The sequence below is a fragment of the Odocoileus virginianus genome, chromosome 4 (assembly GCF_023699985.2).
Source record: "Odocoileus virginianus isolate 20LAN1187 ecotype Illinois chromosome 4, Ovbor_1.2, whole genome shotgun sequence".
Classification (NCBI taxonomy): domain Eukaryota; kingdom Metazoa; phylum Chordata; class Mammalia; order Artiodactyla; family Cervidae; genus Odocoileus; species Odocoileus virginianus.
In genome coordinates this window covers 93579895-93599863 of record NC_069677.1, presented here as the reverse complement: position 1 = coordinate 93599863, position 19969 = coordinate 93579895, and the positions used below count along the sequence as shown (strand labels likewise).

The following is a 19969-nucleotide window of genomic DNA, read 5'->3' as shown; positions in this document are numbered from 1 at the left end:
AGGTTTTTGATGCTGACTCCCAATTACCTCACCACGAACCAATCAGAAGAAGGTCCTCCAGCTGATGGCCCCCTCTGAACCATTACTGTAAAACTTCCCACTACCTGCCAGGTGGAAACACACAGTTTTTAGGGCATTAGCCTGCTGTGTCCCCTTTTGCCTGGCAAACCAATAAACCTATTCTCTGCTACTTCACCCAAAACTCTCCAAAAAATTCCAAAATCTCCAAATCTCAAAAAGTTTCCAAGATTTAATTTGATGTTGGAGTACAAAGGCCAGATTCAGCTTCAACAGTCCATGAGAAAAACACTTGATAAGATACGTGGTGAGACGCTCCTACTGCTCAAGAAACAGGTCTGGTCTAATTGTTAATGCTGGTCTTTACTTTGCTTGGAAAGTTTCTACTGTAAATAAGCAGGTAAGCAGAGATAACCACAGGTGAAAGTGAAAGCCACTCAGCCGTGTCCAGCTCTTTGCGACCCCATGGATTCTCCAGGCCAGAACACTGGAGTGAGCAGCCTTTCCCTTCTCCAGGGGATCTTCCCAGGGGTTGAGCCCAGGTTGAATAAATACCAATTTCCACTTTCTTGATGTTTAAATACATGTGTCTATCAGGAAGATTTAATGACATTAAAAACCAATCGGGGGCTTCCCTGACAGCTCCGTGGTCCAGAGGCCCGCGCGGGAGGCAGGGCTTCAGCCCCTGGTCTGGGAGGACCCCACAGGAAACAGGGGACTGAATTCAGGAGCTGCAACTATTGAGCCCTGCCCTGGAGACGGCGCTCGGAAACAGGAGACAGCAGCCCGGTGCGAGGCCCGCAGGTCACAGCTGGAGAGGAGCCCCCGCTCAGGAACTGGAGAAAGGCCCACACAGCGAGGAAGACTCAGCTCAGCCAAAGACAAATACATTTAAAAATCACAACAATAAGAAATCTCCATAAAAGTGCAAAACATTATCACTACTCAAATTTAATAAGCAGTATGTCTCTGCACAGTTCAGAACAATGGACGCCAAAATGACAACAAAAGTCCCAGTTTTGTTGTGATCACAATGGGTATCTCCTCCTGTCCTGGTCATAAGAAGGAGGCTGCCGTTGAAACAAGCAGTCCCAAAATAAGAAATCCTGCTTAATACTAAAGTAAGGAGGTGGGCTTGGGCCAACTGAAGAGCTCTAGGCTAGGACCCTTTGTCAAACTTTGGATGTAATTATAATCCCAAATATCAAATAATTTCAGAGAATGGAGAAGAATGTTCTAGGCCTACGCTATCCAATAGAAATATAATGCTAGGCACACATGATTTTAAGTTTTCCAATAGCAATATTAAAGAAAAAAGAAACAGGTGAGATTAATTTGAAGAATATTGATTTATTTTATTAACCCAATATATCCAAAATATCATCTCAGCATGTAATCAAAATTAATGAGATATCTTACTTTTTTCATATAAAACCTTCAACATTTGGCCTGGATTTCACACCTACAGTTCATCTCAATTTGGAGCAGCTACAATTCAAGTGTTCATTAGCCAAATGTAGCACGTGGCTATAATATTAGCAAAGACCGAGACAGTTCCATTCTGTGGTGAAGATTCTAAAGAGCAAAGCGGTTAGGGGACGGGTAAACTGCGAGCCAGGCCTAGAGTTGCTTCTAACTCCCGACCAAACATTTGTTCTATTTAATCAGACGGTCAGCCCTGCGATTTGACACAGAGAGTATCAAATTAAGGCAAGCCAAGGACACCCGGGATGCAAGTCACTGTCAAGACCGTGTGAAACCAGAGCTCACTGTCAAAAGACCGTGTCTGGCTGAACCAAAGGACACCCAAGAGCAAATCAACAGAGCAGACCCCATCTCAATCGGTAAGCCTGGATGCTTTGTTTTGACAAGTCTGAGAACATCACAGGTATTGTAGGGTCCAAACTCCCCAGGCTCAGAACAGTGACTGTGAAAATAGCACGGTGCACACAGAGGGAAGGGTTTTTGAGAATTCAAGCTCACAAGGCACTGGACAGAATTTCCTACACCCTGACCCTCCTCACTGTTGGTAATATTTATGAAGTAATCAGGGGCTTCCCTGGTGGTACACTGGACAGAAACCCGCCTGCCAATGCAGGGGACACGGGTTCGGTCCCTGGCCCAGGAAGACCCTACACGCTGCAGCAACCACTGCAGCCCACGAGCCTGGAGCGTGCTCCGCATCAGGAGCGGCTCCAAAATGGCAAGCCCAGGCTCTGCAGGGCAGCCCCGCTCAGCACAGCACAGCGACAAGACCCGGCACCGCCAAGGCACAGAAATCATCAAGAAAAAGAAGCCGTCTGCACGAATAAGAAAAGATGTCTTGCTTAAAAGGAAATACTCTGGCCCAAAATAGGAGAGAGAGGGAAACTGTCATATGTTAATCACTGTTAAAGCTGGGTGATGGATACAAGGCTATTTATTATATTAAATGATTCTTCCTTCCTTTCTGTAACATGAAAGTTTCCACAATAAAAAGTTTTGGTTTTTTTAAAGGAGGGAAGAGGGAGGGGGGCATAGTCTTGCTTCTAAAAGAGGAAGTTTCCTAGTGTCAGAATCCTGACACCAGGACAAATAAACAGACTCCAGCATTCTGGTGACAATTCCACGAGCACTTGAAAATATGCAGACGTTTCCATTTTAAGGAAGCGACCGAATGGAGAGCAGAAGGAAGGAAAGAGGGAAAATATTTTTAAAATGCCTACAACCCCAACGTCCTGAGAAAATCACTGACAGCAGCATCTCAACATACACCCTCCAGACCATCCCGGTCTGTTTACTGAAACGTGTATCACGGCCTCCAGCCTGATGAAGTGAGGTGATAGCGGGGCTGCTCTCCAGGAGCGGGCCTGCCTCGGGAAGGGCCGCCTTCCAGGCGGTTCTCAGCGGGAGGGTCAAACTCTGGGCTGGGCAAGTGACAGAGAGGTGTGACACAGCCCCCCCTCTGAAGATTTAACTCCCCAACCAGGGCGGGGCAGTGATGCTCTTCGGTCCCTGAGTGTGTCGCACTCTCTGCGACCCCGGGGACTGCAGCACACCCAGCTCCCGCCCTCCACTACCTCCCGGAGTTCGCTCAGATTCCTGTCCATCAAGTCGGTGATGCCATCCAACCATCTCATCCTCTGCTGGCCCTCTCCTTTGGCCTTCAGTCTTTCCCAGCATCAGGGTCTTTCCCGATGAGTCGGCTATTTGCATAGGGTGGCCAAACCACTGAAGCATCAGCATCAGTCCTCTCAATGAATATTTAGAGCTGATTTCCTTTAGACTTGACTAGTGTGATCTCCCTGCAGTCCAAGGGACTCTCAAGAGTCTTCTCTGGCTAGTAGACCTCAATCATCCAGGGTCCTGGACAGAGGACCTTGAATTCCTACAGGTGGGATCCCAGAACCTGACTGACTCTGCATTTCTGTCTCCAGCTTGTGAAAACAACCAGTATCCTTCTTACAAACACGGTTTTCTCATTTAAGCTGGATAGAGTTCCCATCCGTTGTTTGAAGTAAAGAACTCTGATAAGAGTAATAACGAATTTTCCACCAGGTACTGTGCTAAAATTTTGATTGGAGTTAATTCATTTATTCCTCAAACACTCCCATGAGGTAAATACTACCACTGACTCCATTTCAGAACTGCAAACCTGGAGATCCAGGCAGATTAAATAGTATGGCCCAGCTTACCACTACTGGTTGTTGAGCTGGGATTTGAACTTCGGCTGGTGGATCTTGCCATTTTATCCAAAATCATAAAACCTTCAATTAAGCTGCTTTCTGGCCTGCTTTTCTCATTAACAATATGTTAACAATGTCTTTGCATGTTGGAAAATACACCTTTTGTTAACAGCCACAATGAATTTCATAATTCAACCAAGACCCTCTTCCACTGGGATATTTAGGTTGTTTTAGTTTTTCAGTATCATGAATATGGCTCTAATAGCTGCCCTTTTAATCTGAAGGTGCATCCGATTTACAGTTGGGTTAACTTTCCGGCCTGGGTTTGTCAGGTCAAAGGATGCACGCCCTTTCCCATTCCCAGTACGTGTGGTATAGCAGGGTACTATCCTCACAGCCTGTTAAATGCAAAAGGAACAACGTCAGCTTTTCTCTGAGAAAGGCTGTGGGCATTCCTGTGTGCTCGGAAAGGAGACAGTCTGCGCAGCTAAATCAGAAAGAAGATTCTGTTTTTAAACGTTAATTGGTGAAGGATAATAGGATTTCCCAATCAATACCAAGTACAGTTCAAGTCCAGTGTTTGAGTTCTATTGCGTCACATTCCCCGAGGCACTTCTAAAGGGCTTTGCTCAGGGATGACTGTGGAAAAGGTGAGTTACAAGCAAAGACGTTCCTGCGACTCTTGGCCTCTTTTCTTTGCACTGGCTGCTTCAAAAGCCAGAAGAGACACCAGTTAAATCAACACAGTGATACGACTGCCAGTGTGTTTATTTCCCCCATGAGTCTGAGGTTCTCTAGTTCCTGTTCTCAGGTCACTCCGGTGTGCTAACTTCCTGAGGAGATCGCACTCTTTCCTACTTTGTTCTATATAGACTGAGCCCTCTCTAGCTGAATACAAAATCACACTTCAAACTAGACCTAACTGCTAGCTAACAAGGCTGATGCTCCATCTGAGATGAGCAGGAAGCTTGAGAGAAAGACAATGGCTGAAAGCACCCACCCCTCACAAGGGGGCAGGTGGGAAAGACAAAATACATTAGGATGTGTGGCCGGGGCCGCACCCTTGTAACACTGGACAGCAAACTCCACACTGAGCCGTTCTCTGGGAGACCGGATGACTGAAGGCAGAAAAGTACGAACAGTCCAAGATCCCTTGTGAATTTGAGTATCTAGGGAAAACTAGTTACTCAGTAACTTTTATCCACTCAGACAGAATATAATTTAAAAAGAAAATGTTTGTCCTAAAACTAGTATCAGGACATAGAATATATTAGCACAGTCCTGGTAACTAACTCAGGCAGAGGTTGGCTAGGCTAACAGTGATTTTCTTGCAGGGACAGATAAGAATGATGAAAGGGAAAAGACAAGTAAATATTTACCAAACACAATTCCAAGGAAGAAAAGAGATAGCAGACCCAGGAAACTAAAGAATATGAAGATAAAATGAAGCACTCCCAGAAAATTCAGGGACTCAGAAGAGAATAAAAAATTAACAATCAGAGTGGATCAGGACATGCTACCTATTATTCTAACTAGTTCAGCGGCCACGTTTCCTCCTATTTGGCAATCCTGATGCCTGCCCCCAGTCAGTGGTCAGCCCAGCTCTTGGGGGAAAGTGAGCAGAGACAGTGAGAGCGGCTGTGGAGAATGCGAAGAATCCGCCCGCAGGACACACGGTCCCACCCCTGATCCCAGAAGATCCGATGCGCCAGATGAACTAAGCCCGAGTGTCACAACTCCTGAGCCCAACAGCTGAAGCCCCGTACAGACGAGCCACCAGATGCGAAGCCCTCACACTGCGGTTAGAGAGCAGGCTCAGCTCGCCACAGCTCGAGAAAAGCCTGAACCGCAGCGAAGACCCGGCACAGCTGATAATTCAAGTAAAAAAAGAACGCATGCAGACAGGGCAGGATTCTCCTCCCACAGGAAGCCTCCCAGCAGAACCAGAAGGTTACGGGATCATGCTTGCGGCCTCCTCAGGGGCGAGGTGTACAAGCCTGGCTAACCCGCCGAGGCCAGCAGGCAGTCTCAGGGGACACAGCTGGTCCCCAAGGAGCGGGACTCACCGAGGGCGTGGCTGCAGCTCCGGCAGGACTCCGTCAGGCTGACGATGATCTGCTGCAGGTCGGCTCTGGGGGGAGTGGGCGAAGGATTGGGGTTTTTCCAGCCATTGCATTTACAAGATTCCTCTGCCTAAAAAGCGAATAAAGAGAGAAACAAAATTATATACTAGACACCAAGGAACTGAATGTTTCATGCACAAGGAACACACACCAGTCACAGGACTGCAACCTCCCCACTCCTGACTTAATAATGTTCTCTGTATTAGCAGCAAACAAAAGCAGAAAAAGGCAAAGGGGTGTGTGACTCAGGCATGTTGCTTTTGTCGTTGCTTTTAGGGTTTCGGTTTCTTTTCTGCTGATCCTGCCTCAGAGAGGAGACTGTGCCCTCCACTCTGGTGCCACGGCCCCAGGGAGCATCCACGGGGTCTATTCATCAAGCTTTCCGAAGGGAAAAGCCAGATTCCTGAGGTCCCCGCAACACGTGCGGTTCCAGCGACAGCTCTGCCCAGGGCACTGACGGGGTCAGCAACCCCAGGGCCCTGACGGGGTCAGCAATCCCAGGGCCACCAGAGGATGCCCCAGCCGGCTCCTCCCACTCCCCGCCGGCTCCTCCCACTCCCTCCCCAGCTCCTCCCACTCCCCCACAGACCCCTCCCACTCCCCGCCGGCTCCTCCCACACACTCGCGGGCTCCTCCCAGTCCCTCGTGGGCTCCCAGCTGTACAAGTGGAGAGGGTTCTTCATGGAGGCCACGAGTTCTCCCTCCAAGAAATATCCCAGGTTTCCCACATCAGAGCACTTTTTAGTAACACTTGACAGCATCTTTCTTAACTTTCCCCACTTACTCTTCACATTTCCCCTCCTTCTTAGAAAACAGCGAACATGCTCAAGTGTTTCTGTGATGACCTGGGGTTATAAAGCAGAGGAGAGGAGTGGAAAGGTATCAACTATTCCCGATTATTCTACCGAGTACCACTCTGGGTCTTCACGGGTCATAAGGTGTGGAGGGAAACGTGGAAAGCTTGCACTGAATGATTCCAACCTTTACTCCCTTCACTGACTCTATCCTTCACCACATCAGTTCAGTTCAGTAGCTCAGTCGTGTCCGACTCTTTGCGACCCCATGAATCGCAGAACGCCAGGCCTCCCTGTGCATCACCAACTCCCGGAGTTGACTCAAACTCATGTCCATCGAGTCAGTGATGCCATCCAGCCATCTCATCCTCTGTCGTCCCCTTCTCCTGCCGCCAGTCCCTCCCAGCATCAGGGTCTTTTCCAATGAGTCAACTCTTCAAATCAGGTGGTCAAAATATTGGAGTTTCAGCTTCATCATCAGTCCTTCCAGTGAACACCCAGGACTGATCTCCGTTAGGATGGACTGGTTGGATCTCCTTGCAGTCCAAGGGACTCTCAAGAGTCTTCTCCAACACCACAGTTCAAAAGCATCAACTTTTCAGCGCTCAGCTTTCTTCACAGTCCAACTCTCACATTCATACATGACCACAGGAAAAACCATAGCTTTGACTAGATGGACCTTTGTTGGCAAAGTAATGTCTCTGCTTTTTAATATGCTATCTAGGTTGCTCATAACTTTCCTTCCAAGGAGTAAGTGTCTTTTAATTTCATGGCTGCAATCACCATCTGCAGTGATTTTGGAGCCCAAAAAACTGAAGTCTGACACAGTTTCCACTGTTTCCCCATCTATTTGCCATGAAGTGATGGGACTGGATGCCATGATCTTAGTTTTCTGAATGTTGAGCTTTAAGCCAACTTTTTCACTCTCTTCTTTCACTTTCATCAAGAGGCTCTTTAGTTCTTCACTTTCTGCCGTAAGGGTGGTATCATCTGCATTTCTGAGGTTACTGATATTTCTCCCAGAAATCTTGATTCCAGCTTGTGCTTCCTCCAGCCCAGCGTTTTTCATGATGTACTCTGCATATAAGTTAAATAAGTAGGGTGACAATATACAGCCTTGATGGACTCTTTTTCCTATTTGGAACCAGTCTGTTGTTCCATGTCCAGTTCTAAGTGTTGCTTCCTGACCTGCATACAGATTTCTCAAGAGGCAGGTCAGGTGGTCTGGTATTCCCATCTCTTTCAGAATTTTCCACAGTTGATTGTGATCCACACAATAGAAGGCTTTGGCATAGTCAATAAAGCAGAAATAGATGTTCTTCTGGAACTCTCTTACTTTTTCGATGATCCAGTGGATACTGGCAATTTGATCTCTGGTTTCTCTGTGTTTTCTAAAACGAGCTTGAACATCTGGAAGTTCTCGGTTCACATATTGCTGAAGCCTGGCTTGGAGAATTTTGAGCATTACTTTAATAGCGTGAGGGATGAGTGCAATTGTGCGGTAGTTTGAGCATTCTTTGGCATTGCCTTTCTTAGGGATTGGAATGAAAACTGACCTTTTCCAGTCCTGTGGCCACTGCTGAGTTCTCCAAATTTGCTGGCATATTGAGTGCAGCACTTTCACAGCATCATCTTTCAGGATTTGAAATAGCTCAACTGGAATTCCATCACATCCACTAGCTTTGTTCATAGTGATGCTTTCTAAGGCCCGTTTGACTTCACATTCCAGGATGTCTGGCTCTAGATGAGTGATCACACCATTGTGATTATCTGGGTCATGAAGATCTTCTTTGTACAGTTCTTCTGTGTATTCTTGCCACCTCTTCTTAATTATCTTCTGCTTCTGTTAGGTCCATACCATTTCTGTCCTTTATCGAACCCATCTTTGCCTGAAATGTTCCCTTGATATCTATAATTTTCTTGAAGAGATCTCTACTCTTTCCATTCTGTTGTTTTCCTCTATTTCTTTGCATTGATCACTGAGGAAGGCTTTCTTATCTCTCCTGGCTATTCTTTGGAACTCTGCATTCAAATGGGAATATCTTTCCTCTTCTCCTTTGCTTTTAGCTTCTCTTCTTCTCACAGCTATATTTTTAAGGCCGACTCAGACAACCATTTTGCCTTTTTGCATTTCTTTTCCATGGGGACGGTCTTGATCCCTGTCTCCTGTACAATGTCACGAACCTCCGTCCATAGTTAATCAGGCTCTGTGTCTATCAGATCTAGTCCGTGAGAAGATACCCCTCCGCCAAGGTAAGGAGCAGCGGCTGCGCTTTGCTGGAGCAGCCGTGAAGAGATACCCCACGTCCAAGGTAAGAGAAACCCAAGTAAGACGGTAGGTGTTGCCAAAGGGCATCAGAGGGCAGACACACTAAAACCATAATCACAAAAAACTAGCCAATCTGATCACAGGACCACAGCCTTGTCTAACTCAATGAAACTAAGCCATGCCGTATGGGGCCACCCAAGACAGTCGGGTCATGGTGGAGAGGTCTGACAGAATGTGGTCCACTGGAGAAGGGAATGGCAAACCACTTCAGTATTCTTGCCTTGAGAACCCCATGAACAGTATGAGAAGGAAAAATGATAGGATACTGAAAGAGGAACTCCCCACGTCGGTAGGTGCCCAATATGCTAATGCATCAGTGGAGAAATAACTCCAGAAAGAATGAAGAGATGGAACCAAGGCAAAAACAATACCCAGTTATGGATGTGACTGGTGATAGAAGCAAGGTCCAATGCTGTAAAGAGCAGTATTGCATAGGAACCTAGAATGTTAGGTCCAGGAATCAAGGCAAATTGGAAGTGGTCAAACAGGAGATGACAAGAGTCGACATTCTTGTCGACATTCTAGGAATCAGCAAACTAAGATGGACTGGAATGGGTGAATTTAACTCAGATGACCATTATATCTACTACTGTGGGCAAGAATCCCTTAGAAGAAATGGAGTAGCCATCATGGTCAACAAAAGAGTCCGAAGTGCAGTACTTGGATACAATCTCAAAAACGACAGAATGATCTCTGTTCGCTTCCAAGGCAAACCATTCAATATCACGGTAATCCAAGCCTATGCCCCAACCAGTAATGCTGAAGAAGCTGAAGTTGAATGGCTCTATGAAGGCCTACAAGACCTTTTAGAACTAACACCCAAAAAAGATGTCCTTTTCATTATAGGGGACTGGAATGCAAAAGTAGGAAGTCAAGAAACACCTGGAATAACAGGCAAATTTGGCCTTGGAGTACGGAATGAAGCAGGGCAAAGGCTAATAGAGTTTTGCCAAGAGAACGCACTGGTCATAGCAAACACCCTCTTCCAACAACACAAGAGAAGACTCTACACATGGACATCACCAGATGGTCAACACCGAAATCAGATTGATTATACTCTTTTCAGCAAAAGATGGAGAATCCCTTTATATAGTCAGCAAAAACAAGACCAGGAGCTGACTGTGGCTCAGATCATGAACTCCTTATTGCCAAATTCAGACTGAAATTGAAGAAAGTGGGGAAAACCACTAGACCATTCAAGTATGACCTAAATCAAATCCTGGACACTACTGGCCTTTAAATAAACTGCAATATTTTTATGCTTGGGCTTTGTGTTAGATCTTTTGTCCCCTCAGACGTCTTTTCTCCCTGGTTTGGATCTCCCAGCCCCCCCAGCCCCTGATGTACCAGATGGCTGAAGTTAACAGAAGTCTGAAAATTTCAGAACGGCTGCTGCCTTGACCTCACATGGAAAATTCTCCGAAGACAGGAATAGTTCTTGAAGTGTACCCATGTAAAGGAGATTAAGAAAAGAAAGAATAAATAACTGGCAAGGCAGGGAGGGTCAAGATGCAAGAAGAAAAACCTGCTTTTGATGGTAAGCCCTTCCCCGTGGGCATGTGGATCCTGGCAATCGCCATCTTACTGCTCCTCACAGTGAGGATGGGGAGGAAGGACCTTCCACCAGCGACCCCCAACAGAGCAGCCCCCAGTGCCTAGCTCCAGGGACCCTCATTGGTCTGGCCAGGCACCAGGCAGGGCCTACTGCTACCCACAGGCTCTGATACTAAGCTAAACTGGGCCCTGAAATTCTCTTAGGCAAGCCATCTGCCTCTGAGAGACAAGGTCTCCAAGGCCATGTTCCTGAGGTGATGCTCATGAGAGTCTGCTCCCCAGAAAGCACCCCACAATCTCGAGGGCTGGGGCAGACCCCCACACATACCCACCCCTCTTCTCCTCGTGGTGGGCCATCTGCCCCCACCTCCAGCTGTTCTGAGCAGTTGGTCTGATTCAGCTGACCTTTCCAAAAAAGGCCTTCGGCTAAAGAAAAACAAGTGATGGCAAAAGCAGCCAATGAAGGAGAGCGTGCCAAACCTAAAAGGAGAAAACAGCGGCGGCCAGAAACTGGGGAGTCCGGAGAACTACATCCTAAGTCACGGACTCACGATAGGCGAGAGTCTACTCCCTGCGGCTACGTCTGCTGGGTATGGAAGTTGCCAAGGAGACCCTGCTGGTCCGGGGGAGAGCAGCCGTGGGGGGCTGGGGGCGGCAGACAGGCAGAGCAGGTGAGCACAGCGACAGGCTGTCGGAGAGGGTGGTTCTGGGAGAGAAAGGCTGACGGCGGGTCAGGAAGGTCTGGGAACAGAGAAGCCAAACGCACGGTTTTAACCGGGGCCTTTAGAGACGGGGGCGTTCAACCAAAGGTTTGACAATGAAGGTCGCTGGCAGAAGAACAGCCCAGGCAGAGGGAGCAACCTGTGCAAAGGCAAGGGCAGGCCTGGTTTGCTCAACAGAGCGCAGGAGCCAGGGCGAGCGGAGCTCAGGGCAGAAAGGGGAGCGCTGCACTGGGGACCCCACAGAGAAGGCCTCCTGAGAACGGTAACATGTCAGCCCGGTTACTTGTCTTCCCCTCCTCTCAAGGAGGGCCCTCCGGGCTTCAAACAGGAATGGAGACAGAACACAAGGGCTTGAGGCCGGGTGTCTGCAAACATTTTCTTTCTCTTTCACTCTTTACTTTAGTCATTAGGGTCAACCATCCCCCCTCTCTTTTTTCCCTTAAATAGCAATCATTGGGGGGGGGGGGGATCCACCCACTTTCCTGTCATTAATCTGTATCAGTAAATCGTCTTACTTCCTTCTGCTTCTAACTTCCAATCCAGGATAATGATGCTCCTATCACACAGAGAAGCACATTAACTACAAATACGACCCAGCACTTATAAATCTCTGAGATCTGGATAGAAAGGAAGGCCCACCAAGAGACCGCAGGATGCTCCCTGAATTGTCCTAAAGGTGCCAAGCTGCCTAGTCAAGGGTTTTGTGACTTAGCGAGGACAAGGGCTTACGTTGGGTGTGGGGTCAAGCGGATAACAATCGGAACTCAGTCTGTCCTCAGTCTGCCTCCGTGACCTCTGCGGCTTTTGACAGACACGATGGATTTTGCATCTGGTCACAGAAGCAACCACAGCCGCGGTCTGCTTCACGGGCAGGCTGGCCCCGGGAAGGAAGTACCTGTGGCAAGAGCTCCGTGTGGACCACAGTTAAACCCACTGAGCGCATCTGTCGCTCCAAACGCCGAGAGAGACTCTGACCTAGGTAAGCATGAGGTTCCTCGTTACAGGGACGCGGGGAGGCTGGCCAGCAGGCCTGATCAACCCTGTTCGCTCCACGGCTAAGAGGACAGCCATCACCCAGACAAGACAGAACCTCCTGCGGCAAAAGTCTGAGCCCACAGGTAAGAAAGCCCGCGGCCGTGCCTGAGGTGGGGCCTCCCCGCAGCTGTTCCCACGGCACGCAGACGGCACGCACGCAGACGGCACGCACGCAGACGACGGCACGCACGCAGATGCCCCGCACGCAGACGGCCCAGCTCGCGAGAGGGCTACGGGACGGCTCCCTGCGTTTGGAGGCCGGGGGGTGACATGCACAGGGAGAAGGGGGGAAAGGAAACGAGCGCAGAGCCTTTCCTGCTCCTCACGCCCCGTGTACTCACTTTTCAAACCCCGAGCACCCTCTGCGTGTCCCTCACATTACAAGCCTGGATGCTGAGACACCAGAACCCTCTCTTCACGGGAGATGAAGACGCAGCCCAGTGGCGCTCGGCTTTGAAGGCCCCGGAGTCACTGGAGAACGTCCTCAGAAAAGTAAAGCGCAGTCTGGGAGCGCGGGCAGCGCCAGAGGGAGGCAGGCATCCGTCTTCTCTAAGCGAGTGATTAAATTCTCCCAGACGGCCCGGTAGAAGGAGACTGGATCTTCCCGCAGCAAAGTCCCAGGACCGGGATCTTCCTTCAGGATATGCTTCCTCCAAGCCTGGAGGCGCGCAGAAGGCAGGGGTGGAGACGGCGGGGAGGGCGGGGGAAGGCAGAACGCGTCCGTGAGGACTTGGCCGCTTCCCCCGCAGCCCCTGACCAGCCGACAGCAGCGACGGGACAAAAATGTGTTTGCCAGCAAAGCGTTTCATTCTGGGCTGAGGTTGGCAGACAGGCGGCAGGGGACAGCACACAGGATCAAAGCTCTGTTCAGGAGGGTGGGCCTGGAGTGATGCAAAGGCAATTTCAAACCTTAGCTTCAGCATCTGTGAACTGTATGAACGTGGGGTAAATCCCTTAACCTTCCTAATCTATGAAAGGAGCACAAAATAGTCATCCCACAAGACTGTTAGAGGCACTAAGGAATGAAGGTGGGTAGGCGCTGAATGGGTGGAACTGGTAATGAAGATGCTGGTAACATGGTAGGAGAGCCCTGTTAGGTGAAAGATTAGCTGAGACCAGAGCTCTGTAAATCATGACCAACTATGACAGTTAATACTTTAAAGCAAGGACCTAAAGAGGATGCAACCAGCGAAAGTAGCTTGAAGATACTGGTCCCAATCACTGTGGAATCACAGCACTTAATGAACAAAAGATTGGTCAGCTTACAACCGAAAAGTGACGCTCCTCACATACATGATCCAGCAATCCCACTGCTGGTCATGCACCTGGAGAAAACTAATTTAAAAGATAGGTGCAAACTAACACAACATTGTAAAGCAATTATCCTCTGATTAAAAAAAAAAAAGTTATTCCTAACTTGAAGTCACTTGCTCGCTCAATATTAAACAACAAAAAAGATATATGCATCCCAACATTCACTGCAACACTATTTACAATAGCCAAGACATGGAAGCAATTTAAATGTCCATCAACAGAGGAATGGATAAAAAAGATGTGGTACATGTGCACAACATAAACTGGAAGGGCCAAAGCTGGAGCTGGAGCTCCAATACTTTGGCCACCTGATGCTAAGAGCCGACTCACTGGAAAAGACCCTGATGCTGAGAAGGATTGAGGGCAGGAGGAGAAGGGGACGACAGAGGATGAGACGGTTGGATGGCATCACTGACTCAATGGACATGAGTTTAAGTAAACTCTGGGAGATGGTGAAGGACAGGGAGGCCTGGCGTGCTGCAGTCCATGGGGCCGCAAAGAGTTGAACACGACTAAGTGACGGAACAAAAACAAGCATACACAATGGAATATTACTCAGCCATAAAAAAGAAAGAAAGCATACCATTTGCAACAACATGGATAGACCTAGAGACTGTCATACTGAGTGAAGTAAGTCAGAGACAGAAAGATAAATATGGTATCACTTATATGTGGAATCTAAAAAAAAAAAGGTACAAATGAACTTATTTACAAAAGAGAAATAGAGTTACATATGTAGACAACAAACTTACTGTCACCAGTGGGGGAAGGGAGGAGAGACGGATAAACTGGGAGCTCGGGATTGACATCCACACACGCCACATATAAAACAGTAACTAATGAGCACCTACTGTACAGCACAGGGATCTCTACTCAACATCCTCCAATGACTGTATGGGGAAAGGATCTTCCAGATGTGTGACGATATATATATGTAACTGATTCACTTTGCTCACACCTAAAACAATATTATTTATCAACTAGACTTCAATTTTTCAATGGATTAAAAAAAATAAGGCTAAATATTTGTTCTGACAAGGAACCCATCTAGGTCCTAGTGAATGGTAGCAAAGACAAACTCACCAAATAATACGGACCATAATTTGATGTATGTTTGTTAAATGCATAAGCAATTTCAAATGTAGGAATGCAGATATACAGAGGAACTAGAAAGAGACACACTTTCTAGTGTGGGGGGGTGAAATTTGGGAGGAGAAGAGACATTGCCTTTGTATTCTATATTCTTCTCTGGAGTTCATATTCATGGGTTGATTGCTAATTTTCTTTAACATTGATTCCTCTGAAGGAAAAAACATAATTCCAGAGAGATTCCAACAACAGTAACAGAGGCTCAGTACACACAGGGAGGGTGGAAACCACAGCCTTATCATAAACCACATGTAAGAATTCCAGGATCCAACACCCTTGTCCCTGTGGCACTGCTTATAAGCCCCCTCCCCTCACTTAGGTTCAAGCCAAGACAGGAACAAGCTTCCAGTTCTTGGAGAAAAGGATACGGATTTTCAGAGATAAAAATCTTAACCTCATGATTGCAACAGACTTAGAGTCCAGAAGTTAAAGTCGATGCCTCTTCTTGTCTTAATATGACAGAAGACTGCTGTGTTCTTGGGAGCCTGAGAAGTGGGTAGGTCATGAACCTCACATCAGGGAGAGTCCTCCCAAGACCCTTGCATTCCCCGTTCTCAGTAAAAGACGGCTACACCCCCGACACTGAAGCCACTTGTGACAGCAGAGTTTGATAAACTGCACAAGAAACTCCGATGATTTAGAAAGTAACTGAATGAAGGACTTTTCTTTCAAAAGTGGCCAACCCCGCTTCCTCCACTGAGTCTAGCGAACCCAGTAGCTTTTACAAAGTAGGTTTTTGTTTCCTTTGTTCAGAAGGACTGAGACTTTTCCCAAATAAACAGAGAAATTCCATGAAAACTAAGAGAAGGGTGGAGGGAGGGTGAGAAGGGAGCACAGAGAAACCCTGAAGTGGGAAAGCTGCGTCAGCACGTGCAGGGCTCCAGGCCGCCCCGCCGCCCCGGGCAAGGCCGAGGTGAGCCACAGTCGGAAATGCTCTGAATTCAGAGACAGTGTCAGAGGTGGGGGAAGGATACTAAACTATCTAATCAGGAATTCTTTTCTACTGATTCATGTTATAATGATATTTTCAAATATTAGGTAAAACATTAAAACTAAGAAAGTGTTTTCTTTCCATTTTTTATGTGCTGAATACTTGTCCCCCAAAGTTTATGACCACCCAGAACCTCACAAAGGGACCTTGTCTGGACCCAGGATTACTTAAGGATCTTGAGACAAAATTAACCTAGTTTAGACTGGGCCTTAAAACCAATAAGTGGTATTTTTGTAAGAGAAAAGGAGAGGGAGATCCGGACAAGTCACTCACGCAGATGGAAGATGCCCTGTGGAGACAGGCAGAGACTGGAGAGGAGAACCTATAAAACCAAGAGGGAACTTCCCCTGTGGTTCAGGGGTTAACAACCCACCCTGTCGATCCCTGGTCCTGGCCAAGGCTGCCAGGAGCCACCAGATGCTAGGAAGTCCCAGGAAAGATTCATCCCAGACCCTTCAGAGCCCTGCCCTGCTGACACCTTGATTTCAGACCTCTGGCCTCCAAAACTGAATTAAAGGAAGAAATTCCTGATAATGTTTGTGATCATTTTTTTATGGCATTTCAAGAAAATTAATGCAAGTGGCATAAAACAGATAAGAACCTGCTGTGTAACACAGGGCACTCCACTCGATCCTCTGTGATGACCTATGATGGGAAAAGAATCTAAGACAGAGTGGATATGTGTGCACGCATAACTGATTCACTCTGCTGGACACCTGAAGCTAACACGACACTGTCAATCAACTGTAATAGAACATTTAAGAACACAAGTGGCTGTCAGGAAACGTTAAGTTACAGACAGGTATGTGCTCATGTTCGATTCCTATTGATGTTGCTGCACTAGAGTTTAAAGGGAATTTACCCCTCCAAACCCAAGTCTTCACTACAGACCCTAACTGCTAAGGTACAGAAGAGTCCCCATATTTCTTAAATGCTTCTAAATGATGAAAGTTATACCCAATTGAAATATCCGGAAGTCTCTTGATTTTGCTCAGTTGTTTCTGGATTTTTCATGTTGGTGGGATAAGAAAATTACTTCCCTACATGTGTACAAATATCACAGGACACGCTGAACCCTAAGTGCATCGTATTTTTTAATGTGTGCAGGACCTATGGCCCAGTTTACGAGAGAGGACGTACTAAGTCCTGAGAAAACAGTCAGCATCACCCCTGTTGCCAGCAGCGCATTTTCTGCCAAGCACCCCAAGCTGCTGCTACCTGCCCTCCTCTTCGGCCTCCCTATCTCCCTTCCAGATGTTCCGGCTGCCACTGTTCTCTGAGATAAGAGGGCTCCCTTCAAAACACCTTAATTAGACCAGACGGCTGCTGGCTCGGGGGAACTCCCAAGGGGGTTGGCCTTGCAGCTTCAACAGAGTATCAGCTGCAGGACAACCTTGCAGGGAGTGACTGCCAAGCCAATTACTGTGGCAGCTACAAACTGGGCGTGGGGGCTGGGGAGCTCGTTCCCCAGGAGCCGTTTCTGCAGAGCAGCAGCGCCAAGAGAGAAAAGGCCGCCTCCGTGCTGCTGACAAGCCCATGGCATAAAAATGGTCTCTGCCCTGGCAGGATCCAGGGTGAGAGGTCAGAGGATGCAGAAGCCAGGACAGAAGGAAGCAAAACTGGATAAACAAGTAACCATGACCCAGATGGCAGGCAGACAGGGAGCAGGGTACTCCGGGCCTGAAGAGTCCTGGTTGGCACCCAGAGGAGCCGCAGTGGCAGCGCCAGGCCCTCCAGCAGGACGCTCGCTGTCAGGCTTAAAATGCCGGAGAAGTTAAACCAGTGACAGGGAATGTCCCACAGCGAAAACATACAGACAGGATTAGGGAGTAAGACTGAGAGTCCAACATTACAGCATGGGCTACAACAGGCTGTTGCGCACATCCCCACCTCGCCCTGTGTGAGAAAGGGGTTCACCGCTCCCACTACTCAGAAGAGAAAGCAGAAGCTCCAGACGCTAAGACACCTCCCTGAGTTTGTTCGGTCTACCCTGCAGAAGCACCGAGTGTGCTCAGGCCCTGTGGCTGTGTGCGCCTGTGTGTCTGTCTGATTTGCTACCTCTCTTTTCCAGGCTGGACAAAAGCAAACGCTCAAAGGTTAAGAACGAAAACAACAATAGGATACAACTTCTCCCCCAGGAGAATGACTGCAATCAAAAGAGCAGGCAACGCGTCTGGTCGTGAAGGCACACGAGTCCTCGGGCACTGTTGAAGGGGCCTGTTAATATGGAGCAGCTGCTTTGGAAAACAACTCAGCAGTTTCAAAAAAAGTTAAGCTAACAGAAAACCCCCAAATAAACCCTCACATAGGTGGTCAAATGATTCTCGACAAGGGGGCCAAGACCATTCAATGGGAAAAGGGCAACCTTTTTGACAAATGGAAAAACTGAATATTCACATGCAAAAGAATGAAGTTGTTGAACTCTTACCTCATATAGAAAAACTAACCTCAAATGGATTAAAGACCTAAAACCTAAATGATGAAACTCTTAACAGAAAACATAAGGGAAAAGCTTCTTGACGTTACATTTGTCCATGACTTCTTGGATAGGACACCAAAAGCAGACAGCAACAACACCACCACGACTCAATCACAATGTAGAATTTCTGCGCATCAGAAGAACACAGAGTGAAAAGCAGTCAAATCATAGAGACAAGGGGAGGCTGCCAGGAAGTGAGGAACTAAAGCCATGGGGAGCTCCTGTTCAAGGAGAGCAGAGTTTCCGTTCGCAGGATGAAATACAGTAGAGAGATGATGATGGTTGTACAACAGGGTGAATTTCTCAACACTGTTGAACTTAAAAATGGTTAAGATGATAAATTTTATGTGATGTGTATTCTACCACAACTTAAGAAAAAAATCATTTTCAGTAACATTACTCATATTAACCAAAAAGTGAAAAGAACCCAAAGTTCATCAACCGGTGAATTCATAAAATCTGGCATCCCCACTGGAATATGACAGGGCAGAAAACAGTGACATAATGATGCAAGCTACCACAGGAGGAGCTGTAAAACATGATGCAAGGAGCCAGGCGCCAAACAATCACACATTATACATGTCAGTTACATAAATGTCCAGAAAAGGCAAATGCATCGAGGTGGAAAGTTGACTAGGCTTCCCTGGTGGCTCAGGGGTAAAGCAACTGCCTGCAATTCAGGAGACCTGGGTTCAGTCCCTGGGTTGGCAAGATCCACTGGAGGCGGCATGGCAACCCACTCCAGTGTTCGCACCAGGAGCATCCCATGGACAGAGGAGCCGGGGGGGGGGGGGGGCGCAGTCCATGGGGTGGCACAGTCGGACACGCCTGAGAGCAGCAGCAGAGGGCAACAGCAGTCTGGGCGGGAGGTGCACACAGGCCCTTTCTGCGGGAGTGGAAACCTGGACTTGGCTGATGACTGTGCTACTCAGTTTCCCAAAGTGACTGAATTGCACACTTGGAGCCACAGGAGTTCATGCCATGCGAATTATACCTCAATAAAGCTGTCGTGTAAAAGGGCAAGAACTTGCTACTAAATTCTATCTATTCAAATATGGGTCTTCTACAGTGTGTCCCAAAATTGAAGCTTATTTTCTCAAATACAAATGGAAGAAGCTTAATAAGCTACATTAAAAACCATCATCATAATAAAACACCAGCCCCAGGGTGGGGGGGGAGGGGGTGGGGGTCTCCACCGCTGTCCTTTCTGATCAAGGAAAAAGCAAAAGAAGTCAGAGCGTCTAGGTGACCATGCCAGTGGGAATCTACCCCAGCAAAGGAGAAATAACAAGCGACAGAAATAAGCCGTTAAGTAGGCTGCCCTGGTTTCACAATGAGTGGAAAGGCTGAAACAATTAAAACATGCTAATAATAAAGCCCTCTTGCTGGCGTTCCTCTCACTGACACCTTTGACCTGCTGCCCTGCAGCTTTCTGGCTTGTTTGCAAATTCATTCTATCTGAATCAGCAATGGGTTTCTGTACAATGACTCCCGTTCCCCTCCTTAAACTACAGTAGAAAATGGAAGATGCAGCCTCAGGAAGGCAGGGGAAGAAGGGAGACCGACAATTTCTGAAAATGATTACAAGAGAAGGAAGAGTGAGCTGGGGTTGGGAGGACTGGGGTGGGAGCGTCTAAGTTTTGACTTGCCACCATCATGAGCATCTGAATTCTGCTCTTAACTGTGAGCATGTCTTTTTTTTTTAACATGTATTTCTTTGAAAAAAATTTCTTTCCTCCTATTTTAAAACAGCAACAACACCCGGAGTCTGCTGTATGAGCTGTGATTTCAATAAA

General features: G+C 47.6%; 1 protein-coding gene across 3 annotated transcripts in view; it reads right to left on the bottom strand.

Moving 5' to 3' along the window:
• KAT2B (lysine acetyltransferase 2B) overlaps positions 1 to 19969 on the bottom strand; it is a 97843-nt gene that overhangs the window by 64425 nt on the left and 13449 nt on the right. For 2 of the 3 annotated variants that reach the window (XM_070467065.1, XM_020903905.2), the window contains exon 2: positions 5750 to 5876. In XM_070467065.1, coding sequence (XP_070323166.1) covers positions 5750 to 5876 — 127 coding nt within the window. Of the gene's footprint in view, positions 1 to 5749; positions 5877 to 12100; positions 12297 to 19969 lie in introns of those variants that run through there. The other variant, XM_020903908.2, reaches the window with a different exon arrangement.